The sequence below is a fragment of the Zygotorulaspora mrakii genome, chromosome 5, assembly GCF_013402915.1.
Source record: "Zygotorulaspora mrakii chromosome 5, complete sequence".
Taxonomy (NCBI): domain Eukaryota; kingdom Fungi; phylum Ascomycota; class Saccharomycetes; order Saccharomycetales; family Saccharomycetaceae; genus Zygotorulaspora; species Zygotorulaspora mrakii.
In genome coordinates this window covers 598,852-614,585 of record NC_050723.1, presented here as the reverse complement: position 1 = coordinate 614,585, position 15,734 = coordinate 598,852, and the positions used below count along the sequence as shown (strand labels likewise).

Sequence of the window (15,734 nt, the reverse complement as noted above, 5' to 3'; positions counted from 1 at the left end):
TGGTGATGATGATACCACTCTCTGCAGCTCGTTTCCTATGATACCGCCGTGCAAAGCGCTTTTTTGAAAAAATACACCGCACGTCCGCGCCCCTCCTTGTGGCTTTGCCGGAATTCGTCAGCCGCGATGTAAATCCGCTCCGCCCGCTTTTCCGGATCCGGACAATGGTCCCAAAAAACCCAGATAGTCACTCCGAACGGTCACAGATCGGAGGAATGTGTCCGGCGATCTCGATGAGGAAAACGCTGTAAGCGCCCTGTGTGGTAATAAGCTATCCTATACCTATACGCGCCCCCTACTATGATGGTGGCCGTGTGGTTGCGCAATGGTACCAAACCTGTATGATCGTGGACAGGTTATCTTGACTAGCGGTGCTGAAATATGCGTGAAACAAATAGAGATGGCTTCTGCCCTGTGAGTCTGCTCTTGGGCTTTCTTTTCCAGTCTTAATTCAGCTCTTTCCCGGCGGCTAATGGTATTTATAGTGCCTTAAACGTAGGGATGGTACGTAGAAAATGGTTGTTGGTGCAGTTCCAGTACAAGTCCTCCTGTGTGGCACTCGCGGGTCTTTGCAAAGTGGCTTGTTATTCGCAGGGTGGTACAAGATCCCTTGATTCTGCATCCTTTTCCTTTTTATCATAGGAAAAAAGCGACATGGAGAATGGAGAACGCCGGACCCTCGAACGCAGAATCACTTTGAACGTGTCATTTTTATACAGTATATATATTTCTATTTAGTGCTGTTCTCATCAAAGATGATGTCTTCCAGGATACCGCTGATCTTCGTATCAAGCATTTCTTGGGATTTCTGGTCGTCCTCACTGACATGGGTGTCGAGATCGAGCTTGTTCTTCGCTAGTTGGAATATTTTTTCCTCTATAGAGTCCTTGGTAATCAGCGTCGTTATTGTGACTTCTTTTGTCTGCCCAACACGATGAGATCTATCGGCAGCCTGCCTGTCGTCGTGAGGGTTAAAACTTTGATCGAAAATGATCACGTTGTTCGCACAGACAAGATTGATACCAAAGCCACCTGCTTTTGTGGATAAAATGAAGATTGGAATGCTTTCATCTTCATAAAATTTATCTATTAATGACTGTCTATCGTTGACTTGGGTGGATCCGTCCAGTCTGAGGAACTTGTAATTTAGCGTAGACAAGACTTTCTCCAGTATATCCAACACTTGAGTGAAAAGAGAAAAAATTAACACCTTTTCCTTTTTCTGCACGATTATCTTTTCCAGAATGGTGCATAGTTTGCTGATTTTCCCTGAGTCCATCCATTCTTTGTTTTTCAACTGATATTTTGATAACGTATTGGGGAAACTGCAACAAAGCTTGTGCAACTCAAAATCTGTCATATAGCTCATATCTTCCTTGATGTACTGTTTATTACCATTTTCTGCATAGTCTGGTTCATCCAAGATGGCGTCGCTCATTTTATCTAGTTTTTTATCGTCATAAAGTGCCCTAAACAAAAGTGGATGAATCGATGCCTTCCTTAAGGCCATGATGAGATTTTTCGAACTTGTTTTTTGTATTTTAGCCCTTTCCTTTGGATCATCCGGCAAAGTCCCGTCTTGAACCATTTTTTTATGCTCCATAACTAATTTGATTTCTGCATTATATATATCACGCTGACTCTTAACCATTTCACAGTACTCAATGGTTCTGTGTTTTGCGGGTAAATGTTTTAGCACTTGATCTTTTCGTCTTCTCAATATGAAAGGTTTCATCATCATCTTTGCTCTATTAATAGCTTCTTGTGCTAGCAAGGGATTGAAACCTTTGTTTTCATCTGTCGTCCTCGCACGTTGCTTGAAAATTGTTGCCAAGTGATCTTTCTTAGACTCAAATAAATTCGGCATAATAAATTCCAAAAGTGACATTAGCTCTTTCAAATTATTTTGTAATGGTGTACCGGTCAATAATAAACGGAAATTACCTTGGATTCGCATTAATTTGTTGAAACGTTCTGACATCGAATTCTTTAACATATGACCTTCATCATACACGACCACATTGAATTGGCAATTTCTTAAAAATGAAATGTCATACTTATTACCGGCTGCGAGGTTGTATGTGGTCACAATAACATCATATTGACCAGCCGTTCTTTCTAAGATCTCGCGTAAACCTGCTCTATCCTGCTGTGACCCATAATAAGGTTCGATCTTCAAGCTGGGGCAAAACTTTTGAAATTCTCTTAACCAATTTTCAAGTGTGGAAGAAGGAACAACAACGAGATGTGGACCAGGTTCATTTATTTGTTTCAAATAGGCAAAAAATGCAATCACTTGACATGTTTTTCCTAAGCCCATATCATCCGCAAGAATACATGACATATGATTATGATAAAGCAAATTCAACCAATTTATACCAGTTTGCTGATAATCCTTAAGTTGTAAAGTTGGCGATAGCAGTTTCGGTTTAGCTTTGAAAAATTTGACTTGTCCCCTAGTAGCTGGTCTTCCTCTACGACCGGGTGTAGATTTACGCTTTATCTGTCCGTAGTCTTCATCTTCGCTTGTGTCAATCTCAACTTCAACATCATCGTCTTCCTCAAAGTCACTATTGCTGTCCTTTCTTTTGCGATGTTTTGTTGACATCAATGCCGTCACATCTGGCACTGGAGTTGGAGTGGCACTGACTTCTGACTCATCAAATTCTTCAACAACTGCAACATCACTATCATCTGAATCAACATCCATAAAATCTAAATCTCCATTGGCAGCTTTTTCCATATCAACACCCCACCGTTTCATTTGGGAAGCGATAAGCTTACCGTAAGATGAACATCTGCCTATCAAAGAATCAATCGCATTATAACCTTTGATACTTTGATTGATCTTCTCTAGCAGACGTTCACTTTCCTTCTTTTGAGAAGCTCCTCTTCTATTTTTCCTCTGTTGAGATTGCTTTTGAGATTCTTGTTCCTTTTCAGTGGTGAAATCAGTTTGTGAAAATGCGTAAAGACTGTTGTATGGCCTATGAGAGATAACTGCCTCAGCTTTTTCTAAATTAGCTTCACCTAAATCAGCGATATCACTGGTCCCGGCCGTATTCAAAAATTCCAGGACCTGATCGTCGATGTTGATATCGGGCGTCCTCTCTTCATACTCTTCTCCACTAAGATCTTCGGCCCCACTCATAGCTGCCTCATCACTTTCATCTTCATCCGAGATACCTGCCCGTTTTTTCATCTTCATGTTCATTAGGTTTTGTTTGGCCTTATCAAGATGAGTAGCCTGTCTCTTACTATCCATGTCGTTGGCTCTGACAAGTCTTCTCTTTCTTGGTCCTCTAGTGTTATTCTGTGACGCAATTCCAAGTTTTGCCAGAGACTCTTCGTCTATCACCAATGATTCAGTCATTGAAGGGCGGGTTCTTTGATTCATGACATTTGAGTAACGATCAAAAATCGACGTCCTTTGCTTCTCTACAACAATTTTGGAAGAAGTCTCTGCATTTATGGAGGAAAGTCTACTGGTTGAGTTTGGAATAGATCCTAGTCGATTTGTAGGGGCAGACTGAGGAGTACCTGGTCTCTTGTTATTTGTACCTTTTCCACCAGCCGACCACGACTTTCTCTGATCTCGTATCCTTTCTAGTCTTTCTCTCGCCAGCTTGAGGTTGAAAGAATTAGATTTGAAGACAGCCTGCACAAGGGTTGGCGAAAAATCAGGGAATTCATCAGCCAAGATCGAAAGCTGCATATCGGGGTTGCCTTTCGCACCACTATTAGGAGTGAGATCAGGTGCGTTACTTGCTTTTAAAGAAGCTGATCCGGGACTGAAACTGAATTTGTCCCGCAACAAAGAAGTAGATGTTGAATTCCCGTCCTGTTCCGAATACTTCAAAGGTGATGAGGATAAGTTCTTTACCGGACCTGGAGAGGATGACTCGGGAACTTGTACATCGTTATCATTGTAGTCGCTCATGCTACAATTTCCTCGTCACCTACTTGACAATCGTAGATGAATAGGCCTAGCAGGAACTGATTATTTACTTATCAACTACTCAGTTTTGATTGATTTCATTCAATAGTTTTGAAAAAAATTTTAAACCCTGTTAACTTTGACGCGGCATGCCTCTAACAAACACGAAAAGGCTCTATCTATAAGCAAAAGACAAATCTTACAGAGTCATCTACTCCATGAAATGAGGAAATTCCGTAAAAGATTGTTCCATGACAAAGATATATGCACTAGGATCCAACGGCAACTATCAGCTTAGGCATAGGTCATTGTAAAGACATTGTAGAGCCTCATTTGTCCTTTGATGCTTCGCGAGGCAACGTAAAGAGGATTGCATGTGGCGGAAACCATACTATGTTGCTGCTGGAAGATGGGAGCTTATACGGTTGTGGCGACAATTCTAGGGATCAACTATCACCGAACGCTGGTTGTACTCATTGGAAAGAATGGAAATCTATTCAAAACGACATTTTCAAAGATGTGGCATGTGGATGGGATTTTACAGCGGTTATAAACGAAGATGACGAAGTTCTAACAAGGGGAAGTGGCCTTAAGGGCGAATTAGGGTTAGGAAACGAACAACGTGAATCTAAAGAATGGAAAAGAGTGATGACTGTCAGTAACAAATCTAAAATCTTCGCCACATTGCACAATTGTGTAGTTGTTCAACCATATCTCTCTGGGTCAAAAGTTTACGGCTGGGGGAGCAACACTAAATGCCAGTTATTCGAACCCAAATGCCGAATTATCAGCAGGCCTGAGCTGACTTACGAGAGTGAGGATGTGGTGATTGATTATGTGGCCATGGGGAAAGATTTTTTAATATATGTTGATGTGAGAGGACGAATTGTCAAGGCTACTGGTTGTCTTCCCGCTGCATTCAAGGCTGAAAAATGGGCGCCAATTGAGAATTTACTAGTGAGATGCATGTGGACATCTGTACATATTTTAGTAACAAAGAATTCAACTCAAGACACACCAAAAGGAATATACTCATTCGGAAATAATAGTCATGGCCAGCTTTTCGATGAGAAAGAACTAGAACTACCCCTAGACATTAAAGCTTTCACCACAGGAAGCGAACACGGCATCATTGGCTATCGGACCGACAATGCTGATCGCACAGTAGTGGCCTGCTGGGGATGGGGCGAACACGGAAACTGTGGAAAATTCAAAAACAGCGACTCTTCAAATTCCGGAACCCCCTTGAACGAGATCTTCTCTTGGGCCAAAAATGTGAATGCAGAGAACATCCACCTGTTTGGCGGTTGCGCCACTACGTGGATTGCTCAAGACGAATAGATGTTAAGAAGTACCTTTCCCACATTCATAATGCGCTAGCATTTCGACAGACATGGATGGATCCACAAATGAAGTTTCGTATGGGAAATATGTAAAGACTCCTTGATTATTTATCTGGGAATGGTAGTATCGCGAAAGAGCAATTGTGTTTTTACTAGTCTAGTAATGCTCTACCGCTTCTGATGAAGCTCCAAAAAAGAGCCGCAAACATTCCACAATTAACAGTTTAACAACAGACACGAATACTGATTTGAAGTGCCTCTTCAAATACAATCTTCGCCAGCTTGCATTGCACTGCCTTGGCCTTCTTCGTAAGTGCAAACTTTTCGACATCATCAAGTTCACATCTGTTCTCTCTTTTATATACATTTTTCACAATCAAGCTCACACTGACGACATACCAGGAGTACCCGGACAACACTCTGAAGTTTGCCCGATTGAGAAAAGTTCTTGAACAGTTCAAATGATGCAAATAAACGACAGTCTTACTGAACTGCGCCCGTGCTTCCGCATCTATCGCATGACCATGTCGACGTCGCCGACATGGTAAACCATTCAAGCCTGTTTATATAGTGTCTTATCAGTATGAGAAATCAACATCTTAAGTAGTCATCGCTTACGTTACAGTTCAAACTTCGTTACCCTGTGAAAAAACATTGTTTCGTGGATGATGATGATGAATTTCTCAAAGGGCTGGCAAACAACTTCATTCAGACAGACATCTCAAAATAGGAAAGAGGAGGAAGAAAGAGAGAATTTGAAGAATAGTCGTGAAGAGTTGGCGGAATTGAGAATCAGAGAACAAGGATTTTAAAGGCTATACTCATCAACAGGAAATTGGGAAAATTACGGGGGTTTCTTTTTCTGAATTTGCTTTTTTGTTTTGTTTATTTAATCTGGTTGAAACTGTTCCGGACAAATAGCAAGTGTGTGAGAATAGGAATAAAAGAATAAAGGAAAATATTCAGAAACACGAATTGAAAGCTCAGCAGATTTAGCGGGTAGAAATAGGCCATAGGTGACGCAGAAAAAAGTAATCTATAGAGTGTTAACGATTGATTCATATGAACAATCCATCGTTGTTAGGCTATCCGAGCCTCGGGCCGCAGCATCAGCCCAATATGATGCCCAATATGCGAGCAGACACGCCTCTTGGGCTTCACCAGCAATTGCATAACAATCCTATGATGAGGCCCAACCAGGGCGGTGTAGTTGATGGGGGTGCGGGCGGCGCAGCTGCCATGGCGCCCCCGGGTCTTCTAAATCCAAATATTGGAGGTGGCGATAACAATTCTCATCAATTATTAAACCACTTGAACCATGGAAACTCGCTTGGTGGCAACATGGATGCACATAGCATTGGACCTGATAGGGCAATCCACCTAAACTCAGGTAACTTAAATGTGAACTTGAATTTGAATGTAAACGTCGATCCGAATGCAAAGAATCCGCTTTACCACCCGCATTTAGAGGATCCCTCACTTTTGAATAATCCGATTTGGAAACTGCAGCTGCAGCTGGCCGCTGTTTCGATTCAGTCATTAGGCCAACCCAACGTATATGCAAGACAAAATGCTATGAAAAAATATCTAGTAAATCAACAGCAACAACAACAACAGCAACAACAGCAACAACAACAACAACAACAACAACAACAACAACAGCAGCAACAACTACAACAGCAGCAGCCACAGGGGCAGATAGATGCGCAACGGCAGCAAATGGGGTTGGCGCAACAGATGCCAGGCTTACAGCAGAATAATTTATCAGGATCACTGTTGCTGCCTTCACAGCAAGGGCTTTTGCAAGGAGGACAAGCTCCTCAAGTCTCTGATGCCTCTGTATCTTTGGTGGACCGCACGAAACAACTGCTGATGGAAATGGCGACGGATACAAAGGAGGGATTATCCGCGGCCGCTGCAGCAAATGATAATGGATCCAACAACGGTTCTATTCTTTCTATGTCGGGTGCAACGTCAAATTCAAATACAAGGAATGGTGGCTTATCAACTCCAACTACTCCCAAGACAGAACTACATCACATGAGGGAGCAATTAACAGGGACACCGGCATTACTTTTACAACACAAGAAACTTTCACAGTTCAACATAGATGAAGACGATGAAGTTGAAAATAGAAGAGTACTTCCAAAGGATACCAAGTTTGACGATCAATTATGGCACGCGATAGATTTTTCCAATTTACAAATTTTCAATATCAATTTGAACCTTTTCAAATATACTTTTCTCACAAGGTTATATCTTAGTGGGAATAGTTTAACGTCCATTCCACCTGAGATAAAAAATTTGAATAACTTGCGTGTATTAGACGTCTCTCATAATAAATTGACCTCGTTACCAAAGGAATTAGGTGCGTGCTATCAGCTAAAATACTTGTATTTTTTTGATAATATGGTGTCAACGCTACCATGGGAATTTGGAAATTTATTCAATTTACAGTTTCTCGGTTGCGAAGGCAACCCATTAGACAAACATTTGTTGAAGTTACTGTCAGAAAAATCAGTTACAGGACTCATTTTCTACCTGAGAGATAACAGGCCGGAAGTACCAATGGTAAAAGATCGTGAATTTTTTGAATTCAGTGTCGATGGTGAGCTGACAGAAAAATACCCTTCTATCAGAGAATCTAATGAACATTTCAATCGTGATTTGTCAAAAAGAAGCTTCACCATCTTATCATACAATACTTTGTGCCAACATTATGCAACACCGAAGATGTACCGCTATACACCTTCGTGGGCTTTGAGTTGGGATTATAGGCGTAACAAGTTAACGGAACAAATTTTATCTTATGCGTCTGACATTATTTGTTTACAAGAGGTTGAAGCTAAAACTTTTGAAGAATATTGGGCTCCGCTGATGCAAAAAAACGGGTATTCAGGCATCTTCCATGCTAAGACGAGAGCAAAAACAATGCAATCAAAGGACTCTAAAAAAGTTGACGGTTGTTGTATTTTTTTCAAAGATGCTGAGTTTAAAGTTACTTATAAGGATGCTGCAGATTTCAGTGGTGTTTGGATGAAACATAAGAAATTTCAAAGAACCGAAGATTACTTGAATCGTGCAATGAATAAAGACAATGTTGCAATATATATGAGACTGCAACATATCAAGAGTGGCGAATCTGTTTGGATTGTGACGACTCATTTACATTGGGATCCTCAGTTCAACGATGTCAAAACTTTCCAAGTGGGTGTTTTAATGGATCATTTGGAGACTTTGTTAAAGGAGCAAAACAACACATCTTTTAAGCAAGATATCAAGAAATGTCCCGTGATATTATGCGGTGATCTAAATTCGCAACTGAATTCAGCTGTTTACGAATTATTGAGCACAGGCCGCGTGCAGGCTCATGAAGATATTCATGGACGAGATTTTGGTTACATGACACAAAAGAACTTTTCACATGGGTTAGCATTGAAATCTAGTTACAGCTATATCGGTGAATTACCGTTAACAAATTTTACCCCATCATTTACAAGCGTCATTGACTATATATGGTTCTCTACTCAAGCCTTACGCCTTCGTGGACTGTTGGGTCCGGTAGACGAGACATATATTTCCAAATTCATCGGTTTTCCAAATGATAAATTTCCAAGTGACCACATACCACTTTTGGCAAGATTCGAATTTGTTAAAGGAGGAGCCGGCTCAAGTAGAAAGGTATAATCTGAGAAAACTTTAACAAGTCGCAGAAGTGCCGAAGCACTGAGTAAATCAAGCTCGAATTATTATTTTACGCATTTAAATACACATAATGTCGCGTACATAATCTGTAATATAGACAAATAGATGACATGATTTTCTACGTTCACATATTCACGTTAAACGTGGATAGTTTTTTTTTCTTTTTGACAAATGGCGGTATCAATTTGTTCTTATCAAGAAAAATAAACTATAATATGAATTTTGTGACTATCTTCAGGAAATAAGCCATAGCATCTATTTTGACCCCATTGGCTTGATGCAAGCTGAAAATAATGGCCATGAGCCCATTGTGGTTCAAGAGCATGACTTTGAAGAGCTTTCTGTTTGGGAAAGCATGCGAGATTTGAAATATTTGACATTCCTCTTTATCGGCATTGGGCTTTTATGGCCGTGGAATTGTATTTTAAGTGCTACGTTGTATTTCAAACATGATGTGTATCACGATGAAACCATTTGGGCGAAGATATTTACCAGTTCAATGATGACTGTCTCAACTACGTCGTCAGCACTTTTCAACATTTGGTTGGCCAGAAGACAACATAGTTATTCAGTACGCGTTATCCGCGGTTTGATTTGGGAAATATTTGTATTCGTGATTTTGGGACTAGTCACTCTCGCTCATTCAGTCGTACCGTTATGGGCTTCGTTTACCTTTGTGATGGTGCTGGTCGCTATCAGTTCAATGGCAACAGCCATGACTCAGAATGGGATCATGGCAATTGCCAACGTATATGGTCCAAAATTTAGTCAGGCAGTTATGGTAGGTCAAGCAATAGCCGGTGTTCTTCCCTCAATTGTTTTATTTGTTATATCATTTTTTGGCGATCCTTCTCATCAGAGTGTCAGCGGAATTTTACTGTATTTCCTCACAACTGCACTTGTGGCTACGGTATCTATCGTTCTATACCGTGCCACCAAGATTGACGCAAGATTAAAAAATGTAAACAATCTGATGACAAAATCTCCAGCTATCTCATTCACCGTCCTTTTCGATAAATTGAAATACCTTGTACTATCGATTTTTACCACGTTTGTCGTTACCTTAGTTTTCCCACTGTTCGCAAACACTGTACCTGTAAAAGGTTTACCGTTGGAAAACTCACAATATGTTCCGCTTATTTTCACTATTTGGAATCTAGGCGATTTACATGGTAGAATAATTGCAGATTGGCCAATATTTAGAAGCTCGGCATTTGGCCCAGCAAAGGTATTTGCATACTCCGTGTTGCGAATCCTTTTCATTCCAATCTTCCTCTTATTTAGTGCAGGTGGATCCAGACAAGGCTCCTTTTTGATGTTGCAGGATGCATTTTACATTATTATCCAGTATGCCTTTGGACTAACTAACGGTCATGTAATTTCAATTAGTTTCATGAAGGTTCCCGAGGAGCTATCGAATGATGAAGAAAGAGAGGCAGCAGGTGGCTTCACGAACATATTCGTTTCCACCGGGTTAACTTTGGGTAGTATTGTCAGCTATTTCTTTGTATACATAATTGCCGCAATCACGAAATAGACGTGTATATACTAAAAACTTACAAAACGACACATGAATGTGTCTCTTCTAAATAAGCTGTTCCGAATACTTCACTTGGAACGTTTATGGATTCCTTGTCACCATGACAGGCCTTAAATAAAAGACATCGATTTACCGACATCCTTCAGTTACCCTGTTAGATCACTTTGTTGTATCTGGACTTAATAAAATGGACTTGAAAAAAAATGAAAAAAAGAACAAAAATACACGTAAACCTCACAAAAAAGGTACTGACATATATTGTTGAGCATAAAGAAAAAATTTCACACATCATTTGTACAACTCAATTGTAACCAATATGAGTAGATCTACTGGTTATGATGATAGTGCTGGTGGTGCTTCTGAGAAACTCTCCCATAGAAGGCAGAACAATGCGGAAGAAGTTGACATCTTAAAGCAACGTGAAAATGAGGACACTTCGAAATTGAAGCCAGCTCCTCGGACCAGTGCTATACTGCGTATAGAGTCCATTGCTATGCCAATTGTTTTTACCGGCCTGGCGTTTTTCCTGAGAATGTACAAGATCGGCATTAACGACCATGTTGTTTGGGATGAAGCACATTTTGGTAAGTTTGGATCATACTACTTGAGACATGAGTTTTATCATGATGTTCATCCTCCTTTGGGCAAAATGTTAGTCGGATTATCGGGTTACTTGGCCGGGTACAATGGATCGTACGATTTCATTTCAGGCGAGCAGTATCCGGATTACGTCGATTACATCAAGATGAGATTATTCAATGCTGCGTTCTCCGCTCTATGTGTTCCATTGGCGTATTACACTGCAAAGACAATTGGATTTTCACTTCCTACCGTATGGTTGTTCACAATTTTAGTTTTGTTTGAAAATTCTTTTACCACTCTGGGGAAGTTCATTTTATTAGACTCCATGCTTTTATTTTTCACTGTGGCAGCTTTCTTCTCATTTGTCATGTATCATAAACAAAGATCCAGACCTTTTACCAGAAAATGGTGGAAGTGGATGTTGTTGACCGGTATTACACTAGGCTGTGCTATTTCGGTCAAAATGGTCGGTCTGTTGATTATTCTTACTGTTGGTTTTTACGTAGTTGGTGAACTATGGATTTTCTTAGGTGACAAAAAAATGTCATGGAAAACCTACATTCAGCATTGGCTAGCAAGAATTATATGTTTGATAATAGTGCCATTCTTGGTCTTTTTACTGTGCTTCAAAATCCACTTTGATTTGCTATCACACTCCGGTACGGGTGATGCCAACATGCCATCGTTATTTCAAGCTGGTTTAGCAGGATCAGAAGTAGGTTTAGGTCCACGTGATATCGCAGTTGGAAGCTCCCTCGTTTCAATAAAGAATCAAGCTTTAGGAGGATCTTTGCTACATTCTCATGTGCAAACTTATCCAGAAGGCTCGAATCAACAACAAGTTACGGCTTACGGTTACAAAGATACTAATAATGAATGGTTTTTTGATAGAATCAGAGGGTTACCTCACTATGAGAAATCGGAAAATGAAACCGAATTTGTAACAGCTGGCAACCAATATAGATTACTTCACAACAATACACAAAGAAATCTTCATACCCATCCTATTCCTGCTCCTGTATCAAAATCTGCTTGGGAAGTTTCGGGCTATGGTAACGAACTTGTTGGTGACGATAAGGACCATTGGATTGTCGAAGTTGCTGCTCAACACGGAGAGGAAGATGCTTCTAAATTGCATCCTTTGACGACATCATTCCGTCTTAAAAATGCAGTACTCGACTGCTATTTAGCTCAAACCGGAAACCATTTACCTGAATGGGGATTCAGACAATCCGAAATCGCTTGTATAAAAAATCCATTTAGAAGAGATAAGCGAACATGGTGGAACATCGAGAGTCATGTAAACGAAGTTCTTCCACCAAGACCAGATGACTTTAAGTATCCAAAGACTAATTTTATTAAAGATTTCATTCATTTGAATTTAGCAATGATGGCAACAAATAATGCACTAATTCCCGAAAGTGACAAGTTGGATGGCTTAGCTTCTTCTGCTTGGCAATGGCCTACATTGAATCTGGGATTGAGATTAAATGGCTGGGGTGATGACAGCATTAGATATTTCCTTCTGGGTTCGCCTTTCTCTACATGGCCTTCTTCTGTTGCAGTAATCGGCTTTGCTGTATTTATTATTGTCTTAGTATTGAGATGGCAAAGGCAGTACTCTGATTTGACTGATCCACAGGACTTGAATACATTTTTGATTGGTGGTGTATTTCCAATGCTCGCATGGGGGCTACACTTTACACCTTTTGTTATTATGTCAAGAGTTACTTACGTTCATCACTATCTACCAGCATTATATTTTGCTTTGTTGGTTTTATCCTACATGTTTGACGCTGGAATGAAGAGTTGGTCCAAATCCAAATGTGGTCACGTCATGCGACTATCAATATACCTAACATATTATGCCATCGTCATTGGTGGTTTCCTATACTTTTCTCCAATCTCTTTCGGTATGGAAGGGCCTGTGGCTGACTTTGAATATCTGGATTGGTTACCTGGCTGGTATATATCCAATAAGAACAAATAGAAAACATAGCATCCTTCCGGTTGCAACGTAATTTTACGTAGCCAATTAAGTTTTTGTATAATTAAATAGTAACCTGCTGGGAAATAGATTAAAGCTCACGAATATCATGTAAGAATATGACAGCGTTTTAATTCTTGGCATTCGTCATCGATTTCGAAACGAAATATCTGCCCGCAGAAAAAGTAAAACAAATGGTCCTCTATAAATTTTTTTGCATATACTCCTATTTAGTACCGATCACTGAGTAATCCTATCGGTATCGAGCAACTCAGAAACACTTCTGATTCCTATATCTCTTGTCGCATGAGGTGTCAAAACGTTATCATGGTAAGGCACATTCCCTTGAATACTTATCACACTGTCTAAGGTAGGTGAATGTACAGCAGTAAGCCCCCGCAAAGAAGAAGAAGAATTGTGGTAATGCGCAGCTGGTGGAGGGATGATCTGAGATGATATTGTGGCGTAATTATCTTGGTGTTGCTCCGCTGAACTTCCATATTCCGGTAGAGAAATAGCCGATATAGAAGTTTTCGTTATGCTGTTCTCATAACTTGGTGGTGAAAGAAGTTGGACATCTTGATAGATAGGAGGAACTTCTTCATCCCACGAAATACCTAGTCCAGATCTCTCTGTGAAATTTAATCTAAATTGCATTCTTAGAACTCTGGCTGAGCCTGTAGGGACACTGATTATCCTTGAACCCCGGTTGCCACTTAGTTGTTTACCACTGCCATTCGATTTTGCACTGCTTCTTGAATTTGTAGGAGTCAAATCGTCAGAAAATGCTGGTCTTACTCTAGCAGTATTCCTATTGGCTAACATTGGAGAAAGCTCTGCCAATCTCTGGTCCACACCAGACTGAACAGGAGAGCTACTGCCAGATTTACCGCTGGAATGTTCAGTTGATGATCCAGATGTCTTTTTTATGGGTTGACCATTTGCATATTGCAGGGATTCCTCTGCAACCACCACTTCAACTACCAAAATGTGAGTAACGTAAATTCCAAGAGTTGGATCCTGTATGTCGCATGCGACATTAATGTTTTGCTTTATTGCGTCTAAAGGAGGAGTTTCCGTAGTTGCTCGAGTGAGAGGATTCGTAACACCGGAATTCAAGGACATACAATCAATATCAGTGATCAATTCAACTTGCCCATGGTTATCAAAATCACTTTTCCATCGACTTTTCATTTCTCCTCGTGCGATTATTCGATTTTCCTCTGTAAAAAGCTTGATGGTATTCTTTAGCTCCTCATCAATTTGCCGTTGCATCAGATGCTGCTGCTGTGTTTGTATCTCCTGTCGTAATGCATAGTCACTGGGATGAATAAAATCGTTGTCATCTTCATTAGGATCATTTTCAGTGTCCTCCTGAGCCTGTGATGCAGCATTTCGTTCTGGATTACTGCTCAACTGTCGTAGGGGATTATTCTCAGCGGAAGTAACAGATAATCTGACTAGAGGTCCAGCATCTCCGTATCCTTTGGCCCTAGTTGACTTCTTAGAGGATTTTGCCTCTTTTGCCTCAACGGTCTTTTCTAAATTTTTTAATTCATGAATGTGCATGTCGCAAACATGAGATCTAACACGTGTGACTTCTTCAATTCTCCATCCCAGTTTCCGCATTCGCCACCTCCTATCAACAGAAGAAATACCATCGATCTTCATCTCCAATGGAAATGTTGATTTTGGGTAAATGACATTCGGTAGTACTGCAGTAGCTGTTAGTTCGGTTGGTGGAAATACTCTCAGAGAAGTTTTATCAGGAGTTCGTGGAGTACTTCTTGTGATACGAATAGGCATTGACAACTGTAATAACTGATCTTTCAAGTGAGAGCTGCATCCACGCCTAGGGTCCTTGTAAGTTGCGACAGCTACCAACTCATACTCTATATGTGTTCCTGAATTCGAACCTAAAAAGGCTGTTGCAGGGGTATTGCCAGGAATCAAATAAGAAAATGGGAAAGAGTGCTTTCCAACATTCAGATCAGTGGATGCATTTTCAATATCCCAGCTTTTCATATCCTTAGTCATGCATTTGCAATTCATACATGCCTGTACGGAAGGCAAATCTGGCAAAAAAGGCTTACCGTACTGCACCTTTTGAACAAGGGTTAACGAAACTTTTGTAATAGTAACTTTTGTGTATCCTCCCATGATTTTTAGATTAGTCGAGGACTGAACCGGTGACACAGTAGGAGAGTTTATAGACAGGTGCGAAAACGTTGTGCTCAAAGTAGACTGCAAAGTGCTTTTCCTCTTAGACTCCTTGCTAACCACCGGGGTCAACAAATCCGCTTTCTGTTCCGTTTCATAGGGGTCCTTGATGTTAAGAGTCAACAGTCCACTCAGTAGACATCCACTAGATTCTGTGGGCGAACCGTATAAAACACATGGCGGCGATTCGATCTCTAGTGATAACTCTATAGGTCGGTCTGCCGAGGAGAGGTGCGAATCAGACCCGCTAGTTACAGGCTTATGAGAAGAAGAGTGGTATGAAACGAGTTTCGAGAGCCCCATAGTGTTTTCTAAATCTCGTCACTATCAGTATACCCAAATGTTTCCTCGCAATTTTAGCAAGAAACTGAATTATAATTTGAACACCTGCAAAACGGACAAAATACTAGAGTGATGCAG

At 40.5% G+C, this 15,734-nt stretch overlaps 6 protein-coding genes across 6 annotated transcripts; 4 read left to right on the top strand and 2 right to left on the bottom strand.

The window, feature by feature from the left end:
* Positions 1–730: 730 nt before the first annotated feature.
* On the bottom strand, positions 731–3,940 carry FUN30 (DNA-dependent ATPase FUN30; the record flags this gene model as incomplete). Its single annotated transcript, XM_037289033.1, has 1 exon — positions 731–3,940. One exon carries the CDS (start codon positions 3,938–3,940, stop codon positions 731–733), a length of 3,210 nt encoding a protein of 1,069 aa, XP_037144928.1.
* A 248-nt stretch (positions 3,941–4,188) lies between these two features.
* Positions 4,189–5,278, top strand: ATS1 (Ats1p; the record flags this gene model as incomplete). The annotated part of the gene is given in 2 exon segments (XM_037289032.1): positions 4,189–4,233; positions 4,235–5,278. Coding segments are annotated over 2 exon segments (1,089 nt in total).
* Positions 5,279–6,342: 1,064 nt separating this feature from the next.
* CCR4 (CCR4-NOT core exoribonuclease subunit CCR4) lies at positions 6,343–8,967 on the top strand (the record flags this gene model as incomplete). Its single annotated transcript, XM_037289031.1, has 1 exon — positions 6,343–8,967. One exon carries the CDS (start codon positions 6,343–6,345, stop codon positions 8,965–8,967), a length of 2,625 nt encoding a protein of 874 aa, XP_037144926.1.
* Positions 8,968–9,262: 295 nt separating this feature from the next.
* Positions 9,263–10,522, top strand: FUN26 (nucleoside transmembrane transporter FUN26; the record flags this gene model as incomplete). Its single annotated transcript, XM_037289030.1, has 1 exon — positions 9,263–10,522. The coding sequence occupies one exon, from the start codon at positions 9,263–9,265 to the stop codon at positions 10,520–10,522; it is 1,260 nt and encodes a 419-aa protein (XP_037144925.1).
* Positions 10,523–10,841: 319 nt separating this feature from the next.
* Positions 10,842–13,097, top strand: PMT2 (dolichyl-phosphate-mannose-protein mannosyltransferase PMT2; the record flags this gene model as incomplete). Its single annotated transcript, XM_037289029.1, has 1 exon — positions 10,842–13,097. One exon carries the CDS (start codon positions 10,842–10,844, stop codon positions 13,095–13,097), a length of 2,256 nt encoding a protein of 751 aa, XP_037144924.1.
* A 237-nt stretch (positions 13,098–13,334) lies between these two features.
* On the bottom strand, positions 13,335–15,617 carry LDB19 (Ldb19p; the record flags this gene model as incomplete). The annotated part of the gene is made up of 1 exon (XM_037289028.1): positions 13,335–15,617. The coding sequence occupies one exon, from the start codon at positions 15,615–15,617 to the stop codon at positions 13,335–13,337; it is 2,283 nt and encodes a 760-aa protein (XP_037144923.1).
* Between the last annotated feature and the right edge of the window lie 117 nt (positions 15,618–15,734).